Raw genomic sequence first — 20,024 nt, 5'->3', positions numbered from 1 at the left:
TCATCTGACCAGAGCACCTTCTCCACATGTTTGGTGTGTCTCCCAGGTGGCTTGTTGCAAACTTTAAACAAGACTTTTTATGAATATCTTTGAGAAATGGCTTTCTTCTTGCCACTCTTCCATAAAGGCCAGATTTGTGCAGTGTACGACTGATTGTTGTCCTATGAACAGACTCTTCCCACCTCAGCTGTAGATCTCTGCAGTGCATCCAGAGTGATCATGGGCCTCTTGGCTTCATCTCTGATCAGTCTTCTCCTTGTTCAAGATGAAAGTTTAGAGGGCCGGCTGGGTCTTGGTAGATTTGCAGTGGTCTGATACTCCTTCCATTTCAATATGATTGCTTGCACAGTGCTCCCTGGTATGTTTAAAGCTTGGGAAATCTTTTTGTATCCAAATCCAGCTTTAAACTTCTCCTCAACAGTATCTCGGACCTGCCTGGTGTGTTCCTTGGTCTTCATGATGCTCTCTGCGCTTTGAACAGAACCCTGAGACTATCACAGAGCAGGTGCATTTATACGGAGACTTGATTACACACAGGTGGATTCTATTTATCATCATCAGTCATTTGGGACAACATTGGATCATTCAGAGATCCTCACTGAACGTCTGGAGTGAGTTTGCTGCACTGAAAGTAAAGGGGCCGAATAATATTGCACGCCACACTTTTCAGTTTTTTATTTGTTAAAAAAGTTTGACACATTCACTAAATTTCATTCCACTTCACGATTGTGTCCCACTTGTTGTTGATTCTTCACAAAAAATTTGAATGTTATATCTTTATGTTTGAAGCCTTGAAATGTGGCAAAAGGTTGACCAGTTCAAGGGGGCCGAATACTTTTGCAAAGCAATGTATCTCTTTCAAAGGCCATGGAAACCTTGTTAGGGTGCATGGCATCATAAACCTTCTGGAATACAAGGATATTTTGAAAACAAAATCATTGATTCAAAAATAGGGAGTCTTTCAGTAAGATGATGAACTAGAACCTATGACCAAATCAACACAAAAAAGTCAACCTGACAGAAAATCCACCTTCATCCATGGTCATCTCATTCCCTGGACCTAAATCCTGTAGTAAACCTGTGAGGTGAGCTGAAGAGAAGAGGACATTAAAGAAGTCCCAGGACTCTGGTTGCTCTAGAGAGACTACAACCTTGTTAAATGTTACAGGAGATGACTAAGTGCTGTCCTTTTTGTATAATGTATTAACAGTAGCGTTACCAATACATATGGCACAGATGGTTTATCTAGAAAGAATATATATTGTTTCTTGATGTTGGACATTAAATACATGTAAGCACATTAAAGGTTGAATTTTTCTAAAAACTTTCAGTGTAAGCGTATGATACAGCAATAAAACATTATTTTAAGCCTTTTTGAAAATTTTTACCGGGGCTGCCAAAACTTTTTAGAGCATGAAGTTTCTATATTTTTTCCATTTTACCTGGATTGTTCAGATTTTTTCAAAATAAGGTCTTGTTGAGAGATTAGGGACAGTCAATATCTTACATACCATTGATGTCTATCTTGATTTGCATCCTCTCTTTGATGAAACATAGGTTAGTTGTCCAACTATTAGGTCATCAGAGCAGGGCTAAGAACTATGTGGGCATAATTAATGTAATCCCATTCTCAGAAGTGGCATAGCATTTAGTCCAAATGCAGCATTATAAACTGTTGTCTCATTTTAATTAGACGATTACTTACACTTACTTACACATGCATTAAATATACAGATGCATGCACTAAATATATATAGAAAAAAACACAAATATGATGGTGTGCATAAATATCTATATCACATAAAAATATTAAAATCTCCATTTAAAGGACTAGAAGTTTGGAAAGTGAGAGTGCACAAGGTTTACAGCACAATCACACAGTTAAAGGCACGCATGTCGACCTATTTAGAATTGATTATGCATTGGAGATAATTAATCTTCAACTGAACTCACATCAAGAGGGGACTAAAGACACAAGGGAAATGCATTTCAAAGGAGCAGCGGAGGCATTCTTCTCCTCTGCTATCAATGATGCGTTGACACACATTTGTCATGTCAAGACCCTGAGGAAAAGTCCCACCAATTATTCAATATAGGAAAAAATCCATGACGTCTACTCCCCTGCCACTCGGAGAAAATCTCTGTTGTCACTTTTTCCTCCTGTCCCTCCAGGAACACCAGTGGCAACCTGTGTTATTGGGTTTTTATGATGACTGTACAGTCTGAACATGTGGAAGCATCTCTGCTCCAGTGAGCACACAAATGCTGTTAGATTGATCTGCTAATCTAGTGGGGCAGGGGAGTGCAAGACTTTCATTTAGTTAAAATCATTACTACCCCAACAAGACAGAGAGAGAGATAAAGGGATCTGGAATGAGAGACAAAATTAAGAATTGGGAAAGAACAGAGAAAATCTGAGAATAAAAAAAGAACAAAATAGCTAGGGCAACAGAAAAATGAAAATCATGAAGTGTAAAAAGTGTTTTTGCAGCTCAAAGCATCTTGTGTTTATCTCTCATGCCACTTTAGCATCTGACAGGCTCATACAGCCTCTGCAGAGAGGCACAGGGACTATGCAGTGGGACATCTCTGCTGCAGTCAATAGCTCTTGGCGAGTGATCTATCGACAGAGCTGGTGCGCGTGAGAGATGAGTTCAATATACTTCAATTTAGCTCCACTTGCTTTAATTACTTCCACAATGTGTGTGTTTGTATGTGTGCTCCCCCAGAGACCGGTTGGCTTAACACCGATAAGAAAAGTGCTGCTCTTGCTGTTATTTAGGGGGCTGCAGAGTGTTTCTCGAAGGAACAGAATCCGTGTTTTGTGATTGTGTGATGTTTTTGTCATCATCAGACTTCAAAAAACACGTGAGTCATTAAAAACATATCAAACATAATTAGGACACTAAATGAAATATTTAATTGTTTCTTAAGAAATGTTGACATATTGCTATCTAATCATATTTATTTTTACGTCTGGCTAAAAAGTGATTTGCATTTAAACAACAAAGATTAACTTGGCCCTGCTCCTCACTTTAAGGTGTGAGATGTTTTTGGGATTTCCTGCATGTGCACATGATCTCCAACAAGATGAAGATGTGGGCTTTGACAACAATCAGGGCTTTCCTTTTCCTAATTCTGAACCAGTCCTTGGTGGATTTACTGTTATGTTTTGGCTCATTGTCATGTTGCAGAGTCCAGTTCTGCTTCAGCTTTAATTGTTTTACATGTTTTCCTTAACTGATAGTCAGTTGAATTTATAGTGAATTCAAAGCATCTGTAAATTCATAAGGATTCAGAATTCATTAAAAATAAGCAGAACAACTTTCTCAAAGAACCCAAGATATACAGGTACTGCTCTGTGGTCTTCTGCAAGTCTTTGATTGAAAAACAAGTCATTTTGCCACATTTCTAAGGAAATAGATAGTATGCAAACTATGAGCTGTGTGGTGGTGCAATTAATAGCACTGTTAACTTGCATGAAGAAGATCCTAGGTTTGAATCCCACCCAGGAGGCTTTCTGCATGAAATTTGCATGTTTTACCCATGGATGTGCAGGTAATCCAGCTTCCTCCTACACTCCAAAAGAAACATGCATGTTAGGTGAACTGCCCTCTGTAAATTGCCCTTGGATGTGTTTGTGCATGATTCTTTGTCCTTTGTGTCTTTGTGTTGCCCTTCTACGGTCCGTCGACCTGTCCAGGGTGTACCCCACCTCTCGCCCAATGACTGCTGGAGATAGGAACCAGCCCAACCACAAATTATGTCTTTAAAGTGACTATGTTGTGTTTATTTTGCTGCCATTAGGAGTGCAGATTTAATCAAAAGAGTGTCATTTAAAAGTACAATAGAAGGAGGAGAGAATGTGCACTGTGTCCAGCTTAGGTATGGTTATTTTTGCTTGATTTATTTGCCCCAGTCTTAAACACTTAAAAAGAGCTGCTGTAGCTTTGTAATTTAAATAAGTAAATATGCAAATTGTGTTGGATTCTTACCTGTGTGATCTACTGAGTGTGAACTGTAGAGCACCCACAAACATATTTTGGTGATCTGAACCAATTAAATGTAAACTGTTTCCAATTATAAACAAACTTTGATTTTAAGACTCCATACACACTGCAAATTACAGTGTTTCATATATGTTTAATTGACTTCAAAGATGATTATTTCTGATGTACCGAGCTCATTTTGTCACTTTGTAGCTCACAAAATATTTCCTAAACCAACAGTAATGTTTATGATCATAAGACATAGACTTCAGTGTAAACATTTTAATGTGACCTAACTCTGGCTTGTGTTAATGGTCCTCCTTTATGCCCAAACTGTCTTGTTTTATGTAATTTGTGGTATGAGTTAAAGGCAGTGGTTACATGGGTATTTGACCTGCGATTTGCCTTCTAGCTACAGAACTGCTGGTGACAACAGGGTTGAAAATATGTGCAGCAGTGGGGATCCTCTCATCTGCAGCACGTCAAAAATGTCAAGTAACACTCTTTCATTGAAACAGAGAGAAGAACAGCACGACGTGGGGCTGCAAGTCAAGGACATTTAGTTTATTTACTACTTTATGATGTGGTTTCACTCTTTTCTTCCAAAATAATTTGACAGGTGCTTTCATCATATTATTTTCCTAAAAATACAGATATAGTAGAATTAAAGCGCACCTTTTAGTTAAAAGCTTTTACTGAACTACAAATGTCTTGTCTTTGAATTAGGTGCAGATAAAGAGGTTTATTAGAGATCATTAGTAAACATTCAGCAGCATGAAAACCAAGGACCAGAGCAGACATATCAGGGATACATTTATAGAGAGGTTTAAAGTAGAGTTAGGTTATACAATATCCCCAACCTTTGAACATCTCACAGAGCATGTTCACTGTTCACTGTTCAAACCATCATCTAAAAATGGAAATACTATGCTACTATGCTACAACTATATATATATATATATAACTCAGTTTTGTCATTTGCCAGAACTTACAGGGCACGGAGAGCATCAATCAATGAAGCAGCCAAGAAGCACATGATAACACTAGAGGAACTGCAGAGATACACAGTTGAGGTCGGAGAACTTGCTGACACGAAAACCTTTAGTTTAGCGCAAGATAAATCTGACTTTCATAGAAGAATAGGCAACAAATGTCATTGTTGAAAGAAAGCAATAAAAAGTACTAGTTGCAGCCTCGCACCAGCATGTAGGGCTCACAGACCACATGTGGAAGAAGCTCATCCACACAGATAAGACCAAACTGAAATGTCTGGCCTATATGCAAAATGGAATCAGTAAAGGAAAACTAACTCTGATCTCCTAATCTCCTCCTAATCTCACAGAAAACTGTGAAATAATGACAACTTTTAGAACAATTTACTGCATTGTATTTCTACGACATATTTTCCACAAATTTGCTTCAGGTTGCAGCTTGTATGCTTACACCAAAAATCCTTTGTTTAACCTGGAGATTATTTATGGTTCAATATGTCTGACCAAATTACATATGTAATTACATTTAGCTTTGCTTAACACTCCTTTGCAAAAAATACAACAAGGCACTTCGGTATTTTAAAAGCTGGCCTAAAAGACAGATGGATACATTTTTCTTCAAATGCAATTCACCATCACAGAGAGTGCTTCTAAAACACCACAACGCGGTCAGCTTTAGGTTTTACCTCGTGGAGTTAGATAAAACTGTACGTTTAGATGTGATGACTCAAAACTGCTGAATTCAAAATGATAATAAAACAAACAAGAGAGCCTTCCATACCAAAAATATGCTAAAATAAATTCAAATTGAGTTCACATGTTTTCTAACTTCCAGAAGCAATATTTTGTCGAACAACGCAGGTTCACGATGATGTAACTGCCGATGGGCAGATCATAGTTAGGGAGATTAGGTAATTCATTACGATGAGATGTGTCAGTGCTGCCTCATACGTCTAAGAATCCAGAAAATAACTTGTCATGCATTTCTTTCTTTTTTGTCTGATATCAACTGAGTCATTCAGTCAGTCAGCCAGTCATTTTCTACCGCTTCTTCTATTGTGGGTCGCAGGGAAACTGGTGTCTATCTCCAGCAGTCAATGGGCGAGAGACGGGGTACACCCTGGACAGGTCGCCAGTCCATCGCAGGGCCTGAGTCATTCATGGATGGATTAATCTCATGCACAGAGAAGTGATTACATGCAGACCCGAAAGGCGTGCAGAAAGCACATCTGTGTTAACTGTTAACCCGGTCCTTTGTCAAAATACAATCTATTAGTCTGGAAAGGGTTCAAAAGAAATTTCTATGGCTTTAGGACTTTTCTAAAAATATTCAGTGGACTGACTAAAGTGGAAGCTTTTGGATGGTGTGTGTGTGTCACGCAGCATTTCTAAAAAGAAAATCATACTGAAAGTCAAACATGGTGGAGGTTGTGGTGTGATGGTCTCGAGCTGCTTTGCTGCTATAGAACTTCTCCTCTGTACCAAAAAAATCCAAAAGGAGAATGTCAGACCATCAGTTCACAACCTTAAAAGCATTTGGGTGTATGCAACAGCACAATGACCTGGCGTACATCTGATTGAAAAGGAGTGACGAGACTTTCAACACCTTTTATCCTCCATAACCCTAAGATGTTGAAATAAAAGATTTCGGCACAGTAGAGTGGGTCCAGAATGCCTCCACTGTGAAGGACAGGTCCCACTGCAATTATAGATGCTTGATGGCAGCTGCTGCAGTGGCACAACCAATTCAATTCAGTTTATTTATATAGCGCCAATTCACAACATGTCGTCTCAAGGCACCTCACAAAAGTCAGGTACATACATTCCAATTAATCCTAATCATTGAACTGTGCAGTCAGAGGTAGTTATTTATTTAAATTGGATAAAAAGTTTTTCTGTCTAAGGAAACCCTGCAGATTGCATCGAATCAGTGTCTTGTAGCATTCACTCCTCCTGGATGAGAATGTAGAGACAGTGGACAGTCCCTGGCGTTGACTTTGCAGCAATCCCTCATACTGAGCATGCATGTAGCGACAGTGGAGAGGAAAAACTCCCTTTTAACAGGAAGAAACCTCCAGCAGAACCAGGCTCAGTGTGTGCGGCCATCTGCCACAACCGACTGGGGGTTGGAGAGAACAGAGCAGAGACACAAAGAGAACAAAGAAGCACTGATCCAGGAGTACTTTCTATGGGAAAGAAAAGTAAATGTTAATGGATGTAGCTCCTTTAGTCGTTTCACCTAGAAAGAAAGAACAGATAAACTCTGAGCCAGTTTTCAAGGTTAGAGTCTGAAAGAGAGCACATAGAGTTAGTTACAGTAAAAGCTCAGTCAATCGCCATGTCTAGGAGAGAGAAAGGGTTAAACACTGAAAGACAGGGCCATGTGGATCATCGGTAGAGGGTGAGCATTAAGTTGTTGCCAGCAGAAGTGGTCATTGTGTCCTCCTGCAGCCTAAGCCTATGGCAGCATAACTACAGAGATAGCTCAGGATAACCTACGCCACTCTAACTGTAAGCTTTATCAAAAAGGAAAGTTTTAAACCTAGCCTTAAAAGTAGACAGTTTGTCCATCTAGAGCCCACTGATGGCCATTGTTATACTAAAAACCACAACCAGTTAATAGGTTTAGAGGGGTACTGCTATCTTACATCAGGGTCCTTAATATATAATAATTTTTAAAACTGCATTTTGTATTTATTGATGTTATCTTTGTCTAAAATTTGTAAGGGGGGGGGGGGGGGGGGTTTCACAGCATTATCACTAAAAACAAAACAGTAGCAAGCCTGTTTTTGGCGAGGTGTCATGAGGAAGCAATTCCAACATTTTAGGAATTTTCAGAGTTTCTCTAACTTTTGTTTTTTGCTTTGGTTGTCCCTGTTCAGTGGGAACAGTGGATATCTAACCAGTCAATGGAAAACCCCACAGATGAGAGAAAGGGGGGGAGGCCTTCACACATCAGTCAGACAGCCCTCTAGTCAGGAGAACCCCTGGCTCACCTTCACACAGATTTATAGATCACACACACACACACACACACACACACAGAGAGAGAGAGAGAGAGAGAGAGAGAGAAGTTGTGCTGACATGAATTTATGCAGTCACTTTGACTCACATAAACATGCCTCCGCCTCCATGCAAATGCACTCACACACTCACACACACACACACACACACACACACACACACACACACACACACACACACACACATACACACACGCACACTTCAAAGGAAGGTTGTAACCTGACAGGCTGCCAAATAGCCCACATGGACTTTTTAAATATTTCTCTGCTTTTTTGGATACCCACCTGTTTCTTACAAAACTTTCAACTGGTACCTGTTATTTTTCTTTCTTAGCCCAGTTTTAAGATCAGTGTCCACATGCTGGTACTCAGGCACTGCTTGTCTGAAGATCCCTCTTATCCTGCACTGTCTGCCCCTATTAAAGCAGTAAATACACACTGAACCATGCCATAGATCCAATGAAGCCATCCTCCTCCTGTTGCTGCTGCTGGGTGGATATGAGCCGAGGCGCTCTGTAATCTTATCTGCAACATGTTGCCAAGCTGATGAGCCTGTATGCTGGCTCTGACCTGTAAATGACAAAGTCTCCTTGATGTAAAATGGAGCTGTGCAGACAAAACTCACAGGGCTGTTGTTTCCGCAGCAGCTGGGCAACACGGGCCAGATGTTGGAGGTTGAGGCGGCTTTTTTTCCTTGAGCACAGGTGTCAAAAGAAAGAGGGGTTCCAATAATATTCGTTTATACTAAGCAATCCTTTGAAACTCTTAGTCTGGGTAAAGTGGTTTAATGGTAATCCCGCACAATCACATGTGAGATGAGCTTAACAAAGTTTTAATATTGACAAGCACCTTAAATTTCACTTAAAAAACATAAGAAGATTCCTGAGCTGGTCAAATTTGGCTTTCTTATACAAATAACGATCAAATTAAATAGAAGTGGTGATTAAAAAGCTAAGTTAGCAGGTTTCAATATACAATTTAAAATGAACACAAAAGTCTAGATGCCTAGGTATAGCACAAAAATGCCTTAAAGCTAATTGTTTCTGTAATTCTGACAGAACACAAGTGTACAGAGGTGGCTACATGTATTGGTGACTCTGGTAAAGATGTGCACAAAGCTCTAAAATAGAGTTGTCTTTTACTGCTGCATCATGATCTCACATTAAAAATCAATTCTTTATTTAAGAACATTTAACCAGTGGGGAAGAAAGATCCCATGTTTAGAAATAATTGTTTCCAACAAAATCACCAGTGACACAGCTCATGGTATTTGACGTATAAAACAAATGTAGGTGACGTTTTTTTGTATGTAAACATTGCTTTTTAAAGCTGATTGAAGTTTATAGTAACTTATTGCTATTAATCCACGTTTTCTTGTTTCCCTGAGGTATAAATGTGACATCCACCTATCCAAACACAGGTAAAAGGGAGGCAGAGGTGGGGCAAACAATAAGAGATTTAATAATACAAAAAAACAACACAGTCCAGAAATCCAAAAATCAAGGGGCAGTTATACAGTTATAACTGCCCCTAGAGTTATACAGGGCAGACTAGATCAGGATTGAGCAGATGAACCAACCGTGACTAAAGAACCAACGGGGAATATATGCTGAGGAGAAGAGTGGAAGCAGCAGAGAGTCCTGTCAGCGAAAAGAGAGAATCAAACAGAATAAATCGCAGAACAGAAACTGAACACAGTCCAGAAACTAATTAGCAGTACACAAACAGAACACAACTAGGTATAAGAAAGACTCAAAATCAGCAGGAGACTGGGAAACTCAGAAACAGTAAGAAAACATTAAGCAAAGAGAACAGAGAACAGAAACGGTCAGACTAACCACAATAAAACAGAAAGCTACTAATAGGAAACCAAAGACAATTCTAAATGCAACAAATCGAACTACCCAAACATGACGAACAAAGTCCAACACATGACAGTGAGGAGGACAGTGAGGAGGTCAAGCATGTGGAGTTTGCTGAACTCCACTCGCATTTCAACTAAACTATGCGCTTTAGTCAGATGAGTCTAAGGTTGAGCTTTTCTACAAAAAAACACACAAAGTTGGTCTGGTGGGAAACAAAAAATTTATATGTGGAAAAGCACCACAACTCACTGTTAAGCACAGAGGAGGAACTGGGTCTGTTTCTTATCCAAGGGCCCGTCGGAACCTTGTTAGAGTGTGTGGTCTTAAGCTCTTTGAAATATCGGGTCCTTTTCTTGTTAAATAAAAATCTGGCAGTCTACTGGCCAAACTGAAAATGGGTACTGATTGGATTTTTCAAAATGATAATGATTCATAATAGGGAGGGTCCGATATGATATTTTTCTGCCGATATCGATGTACGATAATTGTATTGCTGCTGTGGCCGATATCCGATATTTGCCGATATTAAAATGAATGGAAATTTTTAATATTCATACTAATAATAATAGGAAAAATTCAGATTTTTTTTTTTATTGAAAATGCAAATTTGCCTTTAAATTGTACAATCACATTGCACTGGCCTTAAACTGTTTAGGCAAAGATGTAGCAGGAACATTTACAAAGCCCCTGTAACAACAAACAGCCATAAAAAAAATAGAAGCTCAGCTTATCTGACTGTAAACCTATTTGATGTAACTGTCAACATCCACCTTCAGTTTTAGGTATGAACTTAAGTGTGCTCACGAATGCGTGCAGCAACAACCTTGTATAGTTCAGGTAGTCCAGTGTCGGAAAAAAAATGGCGATTCGGTATGCTGTAGCGGGGCTCAGTGTGTTCCATGAGCCGATGAAACCCTGTGTTCTCTACTATACAGAAAGGCTGGTCGTCCAGCGCAATCATTCGGTTATCCTCTTTGTTATAGATATGGCTTTCGCTGAATCTTTGCTGAATTTCTTTGTTTTCTCCAGTGCTTGTGCAATAGTTCCCTGTTTATCGGTAGCTCCGGGCTTGCTTACATTAGCTTGTTGCTGGTATTCATTGTACACCAATGGGTGTTTATTTTTCAAATGTGTTCTTAAATTTGTGGTATTGAAAGACCTTGCGTGCTCACCACCCCGCATAACTTCACCTATGCACGAATTGCATATTGCTATTCGGCTGTCTTCTTGGGATACCGTAAAATACTTCCAGACTGCTGACATGTTGGCATTAGCGTTGACCTGCCATTGAACTTTAACGTCTGCATGTGTGAATTGGAGCGTCTCCAGCTGCGTTCAGGGACTGTTTGGAATCCCGCAGTCACACAAACCAAACAATATGACATCGGGGAACATTTTTACTCATCGGACCGATGCCGATATAAAAAGAAATTAGATATATCGGCCGATAATATCTGCCGTGCAGATTTATCCTCCATCCCTAATTCATAACATATGTTCAAATCAACACAGAAATCGTTCACCAAACACAACATCATCCTTCCTCCATGGTCATCTTTGTTCCCAGATGCATATCTAGTAGAAAACCTGTGGAATGAGCTGAAGAGATGAGTGCAGAAGAGATAAACCAGGATGCTGGATGATCTAGAGGGATTATTCAAGGAGGGATTATTCTGTATGCTCCAATTTTGTGAAATGTTACAGGAGAAGACTGACTGTAGTTCTACTGGCAAAATGGCATTGTGCCACGTATTGACATCTGTCAGTTTGTCAAGGAATGATTTATTACCATGCTTTTTATCCCGTCTGAATACATCTAGTTAAAGTAAAGATGTTTTTTTTTTTCCTAATTTATTCTGTGTGAGAATATGCTCCTGCAATAAAAAATAAAAAAAACTTTCCCAGGTGTACCAATAAATACGGCGACTAGGAGCAACTAATCCAAACTCTGGGTTTGCAGGAACCTGCAGAATCACCAGCGGTTGAAAGTCAGCAAACATAAAGGGGTAATTTAAATATCTACAATTGCTTTTGAAGTCATGAGGTTTCAAACTGGAATATAGACAGATTCAAATAAATGTGTATCAAGTTTACGTTGCCAAGATCAAGAATGAACTCAACCAAGATAATTATTGTTCAGAAATTGTTCCAATTCTATAGGGTTGCTTCTCCTCAATTTTCCTCTCTAGCTACAGATTTAATTATAACAAAATGCGCTTTTTATTTGGATTAGTCTGGCTGCCGATAAGGATGTTGTTTTGATGAGGCTAGCCCATAACACCAGCACACGTTCTTACCTGTGCTACCATGATGTCTGACCACATAGTTTAGATCATATTATTCTCTTAAACCTGAAGGCTTATGTATTGCTCACTGTTATCCAGACTAAGAGGTGGATCACACAAGAAATTCAGAAGAGATAAAGGTGCCTGACTAAGAAAGGATGAAAGAGAGCAGCAGATCTCTGGACCTGCCAGTCACTCTTCTAATTGCTATGTCTGTTAGAGGGAGCGTGGCTCCTCTCACAAATGATTTAATGTTATTTATTACTTGTCTTTCTGTCTACTGCTTAACTAAAATTTTTAACCTCTAAAGACATTGGAGATTGACTGCATCCTAAACTTTTTTACATAGAAGAGGTGTTAAAAGGGTAGTTGAGTAATGTTACATGACCTAAATGATTTTATAGGAAGGTAATATAATGAGATTAGATGCATGAAACAAGTGTTTTAGGTCAGTTATGTTGCATTACAAGAAGATTTAGGCAGCACTGATTGGTTTAGAAGTTTATTCATCATGGGCATGACTTATGTAACTTTGAACCTTGAATAAGCTTGAACTGTTCCTTTTTGACAATACAATATGCAACTTCAATAATTTTTAAGAAATACAAACTGGCCACACAAATTAGAATTTATTGTGGATTTTTTCTAATCCTGAGGGGGCTAGAAACACAAGCTCAAATATATAAATACACCCCAACTAATATTTGTTAACATAGAAACCACACACTTTTTGTGGCTACCACAAATCTTCAGGCATAATTAATTCTAACTGGTTGGTTTCTTTGGGCAAACCAAGCCTTAAACCTCAGTCAACTCTATTGAACAATTTTTAATACAGTTATGGTTGGGGACATTCTACATACTTAATATTTGTCTGCTTTATCCACTCCAAAACCGGTTTTAATGTGTGCTTTGAATCATTGTTCTGTTGTGTCCAGGTTTCAAACATGTAGCTTTAAATTTGAGATGAAATTGAAGAAGTTGGAGGTGTTCCTCAATCTTTTTTATTCTAACCCTTTTGTTTAATGCACTAGCACCACTGGCAGTAAAATGGCCCCACAGTATGATACTACCATCAATGTGCTTAACAGTTCGTACAGCATTATTAGGTATGAAAGCCTTGCCTTGACTTCTCAACAGATACTCATTCTTATTGTGGCCGAATAGCTCAGGCTTTTCCTCTAGATGGCATTTGGCATGATCATGTGGGTTTCTGCAAATTTCAGTCAGGCTCAAAAGATTTTAGAGCCGGTCCCTGTATTTAGATCAACACCCTCTCAGTCCATTCATGGGTGGCTTCTAAAAAAACCTAACCAATTTTTTTTCATCTGAGGAGACCAGATTGTTGAAATTTGGATTCCTTTGGGTGTTCCAGCAAGAAAATGATCCCAAACATGTACTTTCTGAGTGGCCATCTCAAAGCACTCACCTCAAAAAGAGCCTTCAGAGAGGGAGACAGAGAATTATTGAGGAGTTTACAGAAGCAACTTAAAGTCAAGATAAGAGACAGCAAGGAGGTGTACAAGAAGAAGCTGGAGAGCAAGCTCCAGCAAAACAATATCAGAGATGTGTGGACAGGGATGAAGAAGATCACAGGCTTCAAGCAGAAGGATGATCAGACCGATGAAGGTCTGGACAGAGCCAATGAACTGAACACATTCTTCAATAGGTTCAGTTCAGAAACAAGCTTCGCATCCTCCTCTCCTGCTCACAGCCAAACAGACATTCCACCTTCCTTTGACCCACAGGACCCACAGCTGTCCAGTAACACCTCAAATGTTTTATCTTCCACCTCAGCCTTAGACCCTTCTGCTTCTACATGTTTGCCTTCAACCATATCAGAAGATGCTGATGCTCCCTTTGCCTCCACTTTCCACCTGTGTGTCTCAATAGTCAAGTGAAGATGCAACTGGAGAGACTGAATCGGAATAAGGCTGCAGGTCCAGATCATGTCAGCCCTAGAGTCCTGAAGGCCTGTGCAGAGCAGCTCTGTGGGATTCTGCAGCACCTCTTCAACCTTAGCCTGGCCCAGAAGAAGGTTCCGATGTTGTGGAAGACCTCTCGTCTTGTTCCGGTACCAAAGAAAACTCACCCATCAGTCCTCAATGACTATAGACCTGTTGCCCTGACATCCCACATCATGAAGGTCCTAGAGAGACTCCTGTTGGCCCACCTGAGTAAGCAAACAGTAAACCATCAGGACCCCCTTCAGTTTGCTTATCGCTGTGGAGTTGGAGTTGAAGATGCCATCATACACCTGCTTCAACAAACCCACTGTCATCTGGACAAAGCCAGCAGGACTATGAAGATCATGTTCTTTGATTTCTCCAGTGCATTTAATACAATCCAACCTGATTTGCTTTGTCAGAAACTCCAGAAGACTCAGGTGGAGGCCTCAACAATCTCCTGGATCAAAGACTCCCTGACAAACAGACCACAGTTTTTGAGACTGAAGGGTTGTGAGTCTAACCAGGTAGTCAGCAGCACAGGAGAACCACAGGGGACTGTACTCTCACCATTCCTTTTCACTCTGTACACCTCAGACTTCCAGTACAAGACCGACTCTTGTCATCTGCAGAAATACTCAGATGATTCTGCAGCCGTGGGGTGGATCAGAGATGGACAAGAAGCTGAGTACAGGAAGGTGGTGGACCGCTTTGTGGCATGGTGTGGAAACAATCATCTCATGTTGAACGTGACTAAAACAAAGGAGATGATTGTAGATTTTAAGAGAAACAGGAATAAGTCAAAAACTATTTCTATCATGGGAGAAGAAGTGGAGGTGGTGGAGGAGTATAAATACCTCGGTGTTCACCTGGACAACAGACTAGAGTGGAGATGCAACTGTGAAGCTGTTACAAGAAGGGACAGAGCAGACTGTACTTCTTGAGGAAGCTTAGGTCCTTTGGTGTTTGCAGCAAGATGCTGCATATCTTCTATAAGTCTGTTGTGGAAAGTGTGATCTCTTCTACCATCATCTGCTGGGGAAGCAGAATCAGAGCCAGGGACTTAAAACAAGCTGATAAAAAAGGCTGGCTCTGTTCTGGGGACTCCTCTGGAACCTCTGGAGATCATTGTGCAAAGACGGATTCTTAATAAAATGAAGAACATTATGGAGAACCCTGAGCATCCTCTTCATGAGACTGTCCTACAACAATAGAGTGTCTTCAGTCAGAGGCTTCTTCAGATGTGCTGTAAGACAGACGCTACAGGAGATCCTTCCTGCCCACAGCCATCAGCATCTACAACGGCTCTTTGAAGAAACCTTCATAATATGAGCTACAACAACATTTAATTTCCCTTTGGGATTAATAAAGTATTTTTGAATTGAATTGAACACAATTTGTGGAATAATAAATTTGTGGAAATTGCTCAGAAGCCAGGAAACCAACCTGTTTAAATTAGCTCTACCAAAACAAGGTGTCTCATATCCAGCTAGGTTTATTCCAAAATCTCTTTGAGCGCTACAAAAATCATGTGATTGATCTGCAACTTGCTGAGCAACATTCAACCAAATATTTGTGGGGAGGATTAGAGAAAATCCACAATAAATAAAAGTTTACACCCACTTCTTGTGTTTAAAAATATTTCAAGGTGTATGTTGTATGATCATTCCAAGATAAAGGCTCAAAAATCATATGGAATTCACATCCATGATGTCTGCATATACACTTTTGACTGGAACTCTATAAGTTAAAGCTCCCCAATATTTTACACAGATTTATATATATATAGATGTGTTTAATATCATGTAAAAAATTAAATAGTTTGTCATTATACGGAAAAAGATTGACTGCTTACTTGAAGGACTAATTTTGTTGGTTAAATAAATCTTAGATTTGCTAATCACTTTAACAATATTTATGCAAAAGCCTAAAAACTTGTTTTAATCATAGATAAATGTAATAAATACAAAAAAATCCATTCATTGTTCAGGGTGTTTTTTTTTATTTCATCTCATACCTGTAAAAATATATCTTTAAAATAAATAAATATATGAAATAAATATAATGTATGCCCTAAGAAAAAACATATAAATAATTAAATCCATCAAAATGTTTGTCTTTTATCAGTCCGTTGCTCGTTGTCTGACTGCAGACAGTCAGGTCTACAACAGCTAAATATCCTTCACTGAAAGAGTCCCTCATGTATCAACTAAACAGTGTTCCACCACAGGCAACCCCATTAGACCCGTCTTTCATGTCATCGTCCTCTTGAACTTTGCAGAAGAGTTATAGCTGCTGATTTCTGACACAAGCACAGATGCTTTCCAGTGCATGAAACTATCGTTTTTGTTTATGCAAACCAGCCAGAGCAGCCTCAGTAATGTTAAAAAAAACAACCCTAAAATGTTTACTGAAAGCAGTGGAGCAGTGACGCCCCAGCAGACATGGCTGTAAAAGGCTACCGGCAGCTGGTGGGTAATCTCACAACTATCAGATCCAGTTCTGTCCATCTGAGCATGCAATCTGAACAGCATGTATTTGGATTTTATAAAAACGAAAACTAATAAAAACCCAAAAATGATCCATTTGGCTAACAGGGTCATTCCATAGGCCACTGAAGAACATTTGAGGAACATCATCTTTGTTCCTTTGATGGAGTTTTCTTGTGTTCTGCTCCTCAAATCCCAGACCTGTCCCAGACTTTTTTTTGTCCTTATCTATCCGAGCAACATGGACTGGATTTGGTGCTTTCTTCATGATCCTCTTCCATTCAGATCCACAAGATCCTCCGTCTCCACAAAAGAAAGGAATGACATTCGGTTCGGCACACTTAATTGGCCTGTTGCCTCAAACCCGTTTTGGTTGTGTTAGGGCAAAAACAGCTTTTGCCCTCAGCTCTGGCCCAGTATGTCTCGGTACAGGTCTGGGACTCTCTCTGGGTCTACAGGCCTCGGTAGGAAGTGTGTGAATCTCTGATGTCGCCGTGACCTTGTTCCATCCCGTGATGTCCCGTCTTTGTTCAGTCCAACAAAGTAAAATGCACCTTTCTCCCCGTGCCGGTAGATGTTTGAAGAGTAAGTGTTATACCAGTTTTCCTCAAACTGTTCCCTGAAAACACACTCCGCTGACAGCTTTTCCTGCAAGGAAAAAAGAGGGACATTAGTTTTGTGATGCTAAAAGAGACACTTTTTGGCCCTAAAACATTTGTGTGTGTCCACAAAAAGAAAATTGGCTTTGTCATCAATCAGTAAGGATAACAAATAAAATCTGAATAATGTGTATACAGTGACACATTTTAAAATTTATCATTTGACTCACTACCCAGGGCAGCACAGCTTTAGGAGGCTTGGGGTAGCCCAGCACTTGACAGTTTTTTTGTATATTAAATTGATCTGTCAGTTGGGATTTTCTGCTGCTTATTTGCAAATCTGGTCAATGGGAGTGAGTACTTGATTTTTGTTATTTTTTGGCAGCAGAACCACTTTACATTGTTGATCTTTGTAGATGAAGAGAATCGTCCAAGGCTCCTCCAAGCAAAAATCAGCAATGGGTGTATATTTAGAGGATGTGTGATTACAGTCGCTTCCTTACCGATCCATACAGCTCTCCCTTGCTGTTCATGGCAAGGTAGAGGCCACTGTCCACCCCTCTGATGCTGACCAGTCCAACTGCAAGACTGATGAACTCCAGAATACCTGCATAAACAAACAATCTGATTAAAATTATATAGAGATCTACCCTAATAACACTTACAAGGAAGCCCAGTTCCCACTTAACAAAAAACTCAACACAACACTGACATCTGGCCCAAGGTTAAGCAAACTAACCAACTTCTAGGGATTGCAAACCAACAGAGTGCCCCAGAGAGCACTTAAGTTGTCACACAAGTACTATTGATCCATAAACGGTAGCCAGGTGAAACAAAATTGGGATGATATTTAAAGTGTTGTATGTACATCATTGCAGTCAGACTGTAAAGACTTTTCTGAGCAAAATAGGTCACCATTTTAGACAGAGTGTAGCTGATTTTATGCTCCACCTTTCTACAAGATCTAGTCAATCCCCAGTAAGTCCTTAAAATCTGTAAACATCAGTAAATATTATTGGCTTTCAAAAGAATTATCGTGATTAATTGTTTGAGAGGACAAGATGAAGATCATGGTGCTTTCTGTCCACTCAACCTTTATTAACCTCTGTGCCCTGTAAACCACAAGAGAATGGAAAAGTAAACTGTCATATTTTTAAACATGACATTTTTCAGTATATAAATTATGCAAATTGAATGTAATGCTGACAACACACGTTTGGTCAGGGGAAGTGTTATCATCCTACCAACATAGGGGTTGTTGGGAATGTGACAGTAGCAGGTGTACTTAAGAGAGCTAAAAGAAAAAGTAATAATATATATATATATATATATATATATATATAGATCAATCAATCATACCATCCCTTTCCTGAATGGGGCTCTGGGCAGTGAGCCATATTACGCATGAGTCGCCACTGAAACCCGGCTATAGCATAAAACTGCGTCAAGATCTGGAAGTGACTGAATGGAGAACAAGAAGTTCTTGAGCCATGAAGCACTAAAGAATTTCATTCAGAAGTCCTCTTTAACGCGCAGGAGCCGCAGATAGGCTGATTAAAACCTGCACCATCTACTCAAAAAGGAGATATCAGAAATGTGCAAACATGAAAATAACATGTTCATTGAGGGAGAATTTATCTAAAAACAAATAACCAGAATATCTATGTGTCAGAGCAGCTACAGTCTTCATCAGAGGAGTTTATGATAAGCAACCAAGCAGAATATCCTGTGATTTTAATGCCTAAGTATTGTATGCTATGATGGTCATGATATAAAGTAGGCACGACAGAAGATGTAAATGACGCAGTCATGCATTTCTGACCCATGTGTATCAGATGTCATCATCGCAATGTATTTTTTTTTATTTTATTTTATATATTGCGCTGTCAACCCACTATTATTGCTACTACTACTACCTCTGCTGCTACTACTACAACTACTACTGAGCCAACCCCATAATAAATATATGTGTGAATAGGTCCTTACCGAATCTGCTGTGGTCTTTCCTGGTACCCTGCACGGTACCATCCGAATGGATTTCCAGGTGGAAGCCGGTCCTGCAGTAAAGCTGCCTCCGCCTCAGAATCCCTTTGAGATGACTGAGGTCCGCCAGGCTCCGAGATAGCCTCTCCGCGGACACCAGGTTCTCCTGCTGCTGTTGCTGCTGCAGCCCCTGTCCTCCCAGCATCAGTCCCGTTGCAGAGTTGTAGTCCACGGCCCCCGCTGGGGTGAGAACAAAATGCGAACCAACCGAAGCCGAAGCGCCACCAAAGCTGTCCAAAAACCCGTTGGCGAAGCTCCCAACCTCAGCCGCTGCCCCCATCACAGATTCAGACACCCGATGCTGGTCGCAAGCGCAGGAGATCCGAGGTCCGAGTGATGAGCGAAGATCTACTGTTTGCCAGCGAGGATCGGCCGGGTAAAGCGACCGGAGAAGAAAAAAGTTGGATGTGCGGACACAGTGTGTAATTTTTGGCGCACCGCTAATTAAATTGTCATTGAAGGGGATTTAAACTCCTGCGTGATGTTAACACGTATGAGCTGCAGCAATCCGCTTCCCTACCTCTCCTCCTCCGCCTTTCCTCTTCTATTTATCCGCTCCCTCTCCTTTCCTCACCTTTAGATACTCCCCCTTTTTTCAAACCTAGGGTTCCTTTTCCCTCTCTCTCCAGCTGGATTCACTTTTAGATTTTAAAAAATCTGCTCCTGCAGCAGCGCACTGACACAACGGCACCTCACTCCTCAGCGCATCGCCTCATATTCACTCCAAGTTGCCTTTTTATACAAAAAGGCCCAGACCCCCTCCTCATTTGGCTCTCGCTCTGCTGTCTCATCT

At 40.1% G+C, this 20,024-nt stretch overlaps 1 protein-coding gene across 1 annotated transcript; it reads right to left on the bottom strand.

The window, feature by feature from the left end:
* Positions 1–16,099: 16,099 nt before the first annotated feature.
* LOC124868764 (fibroblast growth factor 20-like) lies at positions 16,100–20,024 on the bottom strand. Its single transcript, XM_047366334.1, has 3 exons — positions 19,175–20,024; positions 17,692–17,795; positions 16,100–17,237 (listed from the first exon to the last, which is right to left on the bottom strand). The coding sequence occupies exons 1-3, from the start codon at positions 19,509–19,511 to the stop codon at positions 16,992–16,994; spliced, it is 687 nt and encodes a 228-aa protein (XP_047222290.1). The 5' UTR covers positions 19,512–20,024; the 3' UTR covers positions 16,100–16,991.

The sequence above is a fragment of the Girardinichthys multiradiatus genome, chromosome 5 (genome assembly GCF_021462225.1).
Source record: "Girardinichthys multiradiatus isolate DD_20200921_A chromosome 5, DD_fGirMul_XY1, whole genome shotgun sequence".
NCBI classification, from domain to species: Eukaryota; Metazoa; Chordata; class Actinopteri; order Cyprinodontiformes; family Goodeidae; genus Girardinichthys; species Girardinichthys multiradiatus.
Note: the sequence above shows the minus strand (reverse complement) of the source record. Positions and strands in the feature narration are given on the sequence as shown.

What these genes read in the sequence shown, in the direction of transcription:
- LOC124868764 (XM_047366334.1), bottom strand. Translation starts at nt 19,511, where the DNA reads ATGGGGGCAGCGGCTGAGGTTGGGAGCTTCGCCAACGGGTTTTTGGAC. An exon ending in GAAAGACCACAGCAGATTCG is followed by an intron (nt 17,796 to 19,174) that starts GTAAGGACCTAT and finishes TTGTTTATGCAG; the next exon opens with GTATTCTGGAGTTCATCAGT. An exon ending in AGGGAGAGCTGTATGGATCG is followed by an intron (nt 17,238 to 17,691) that starts GTAAGGAAGCGA and finishes TTTTCCTTGCAG; the next exon opens with GAAAAGCTGTCAGCGGAGTG.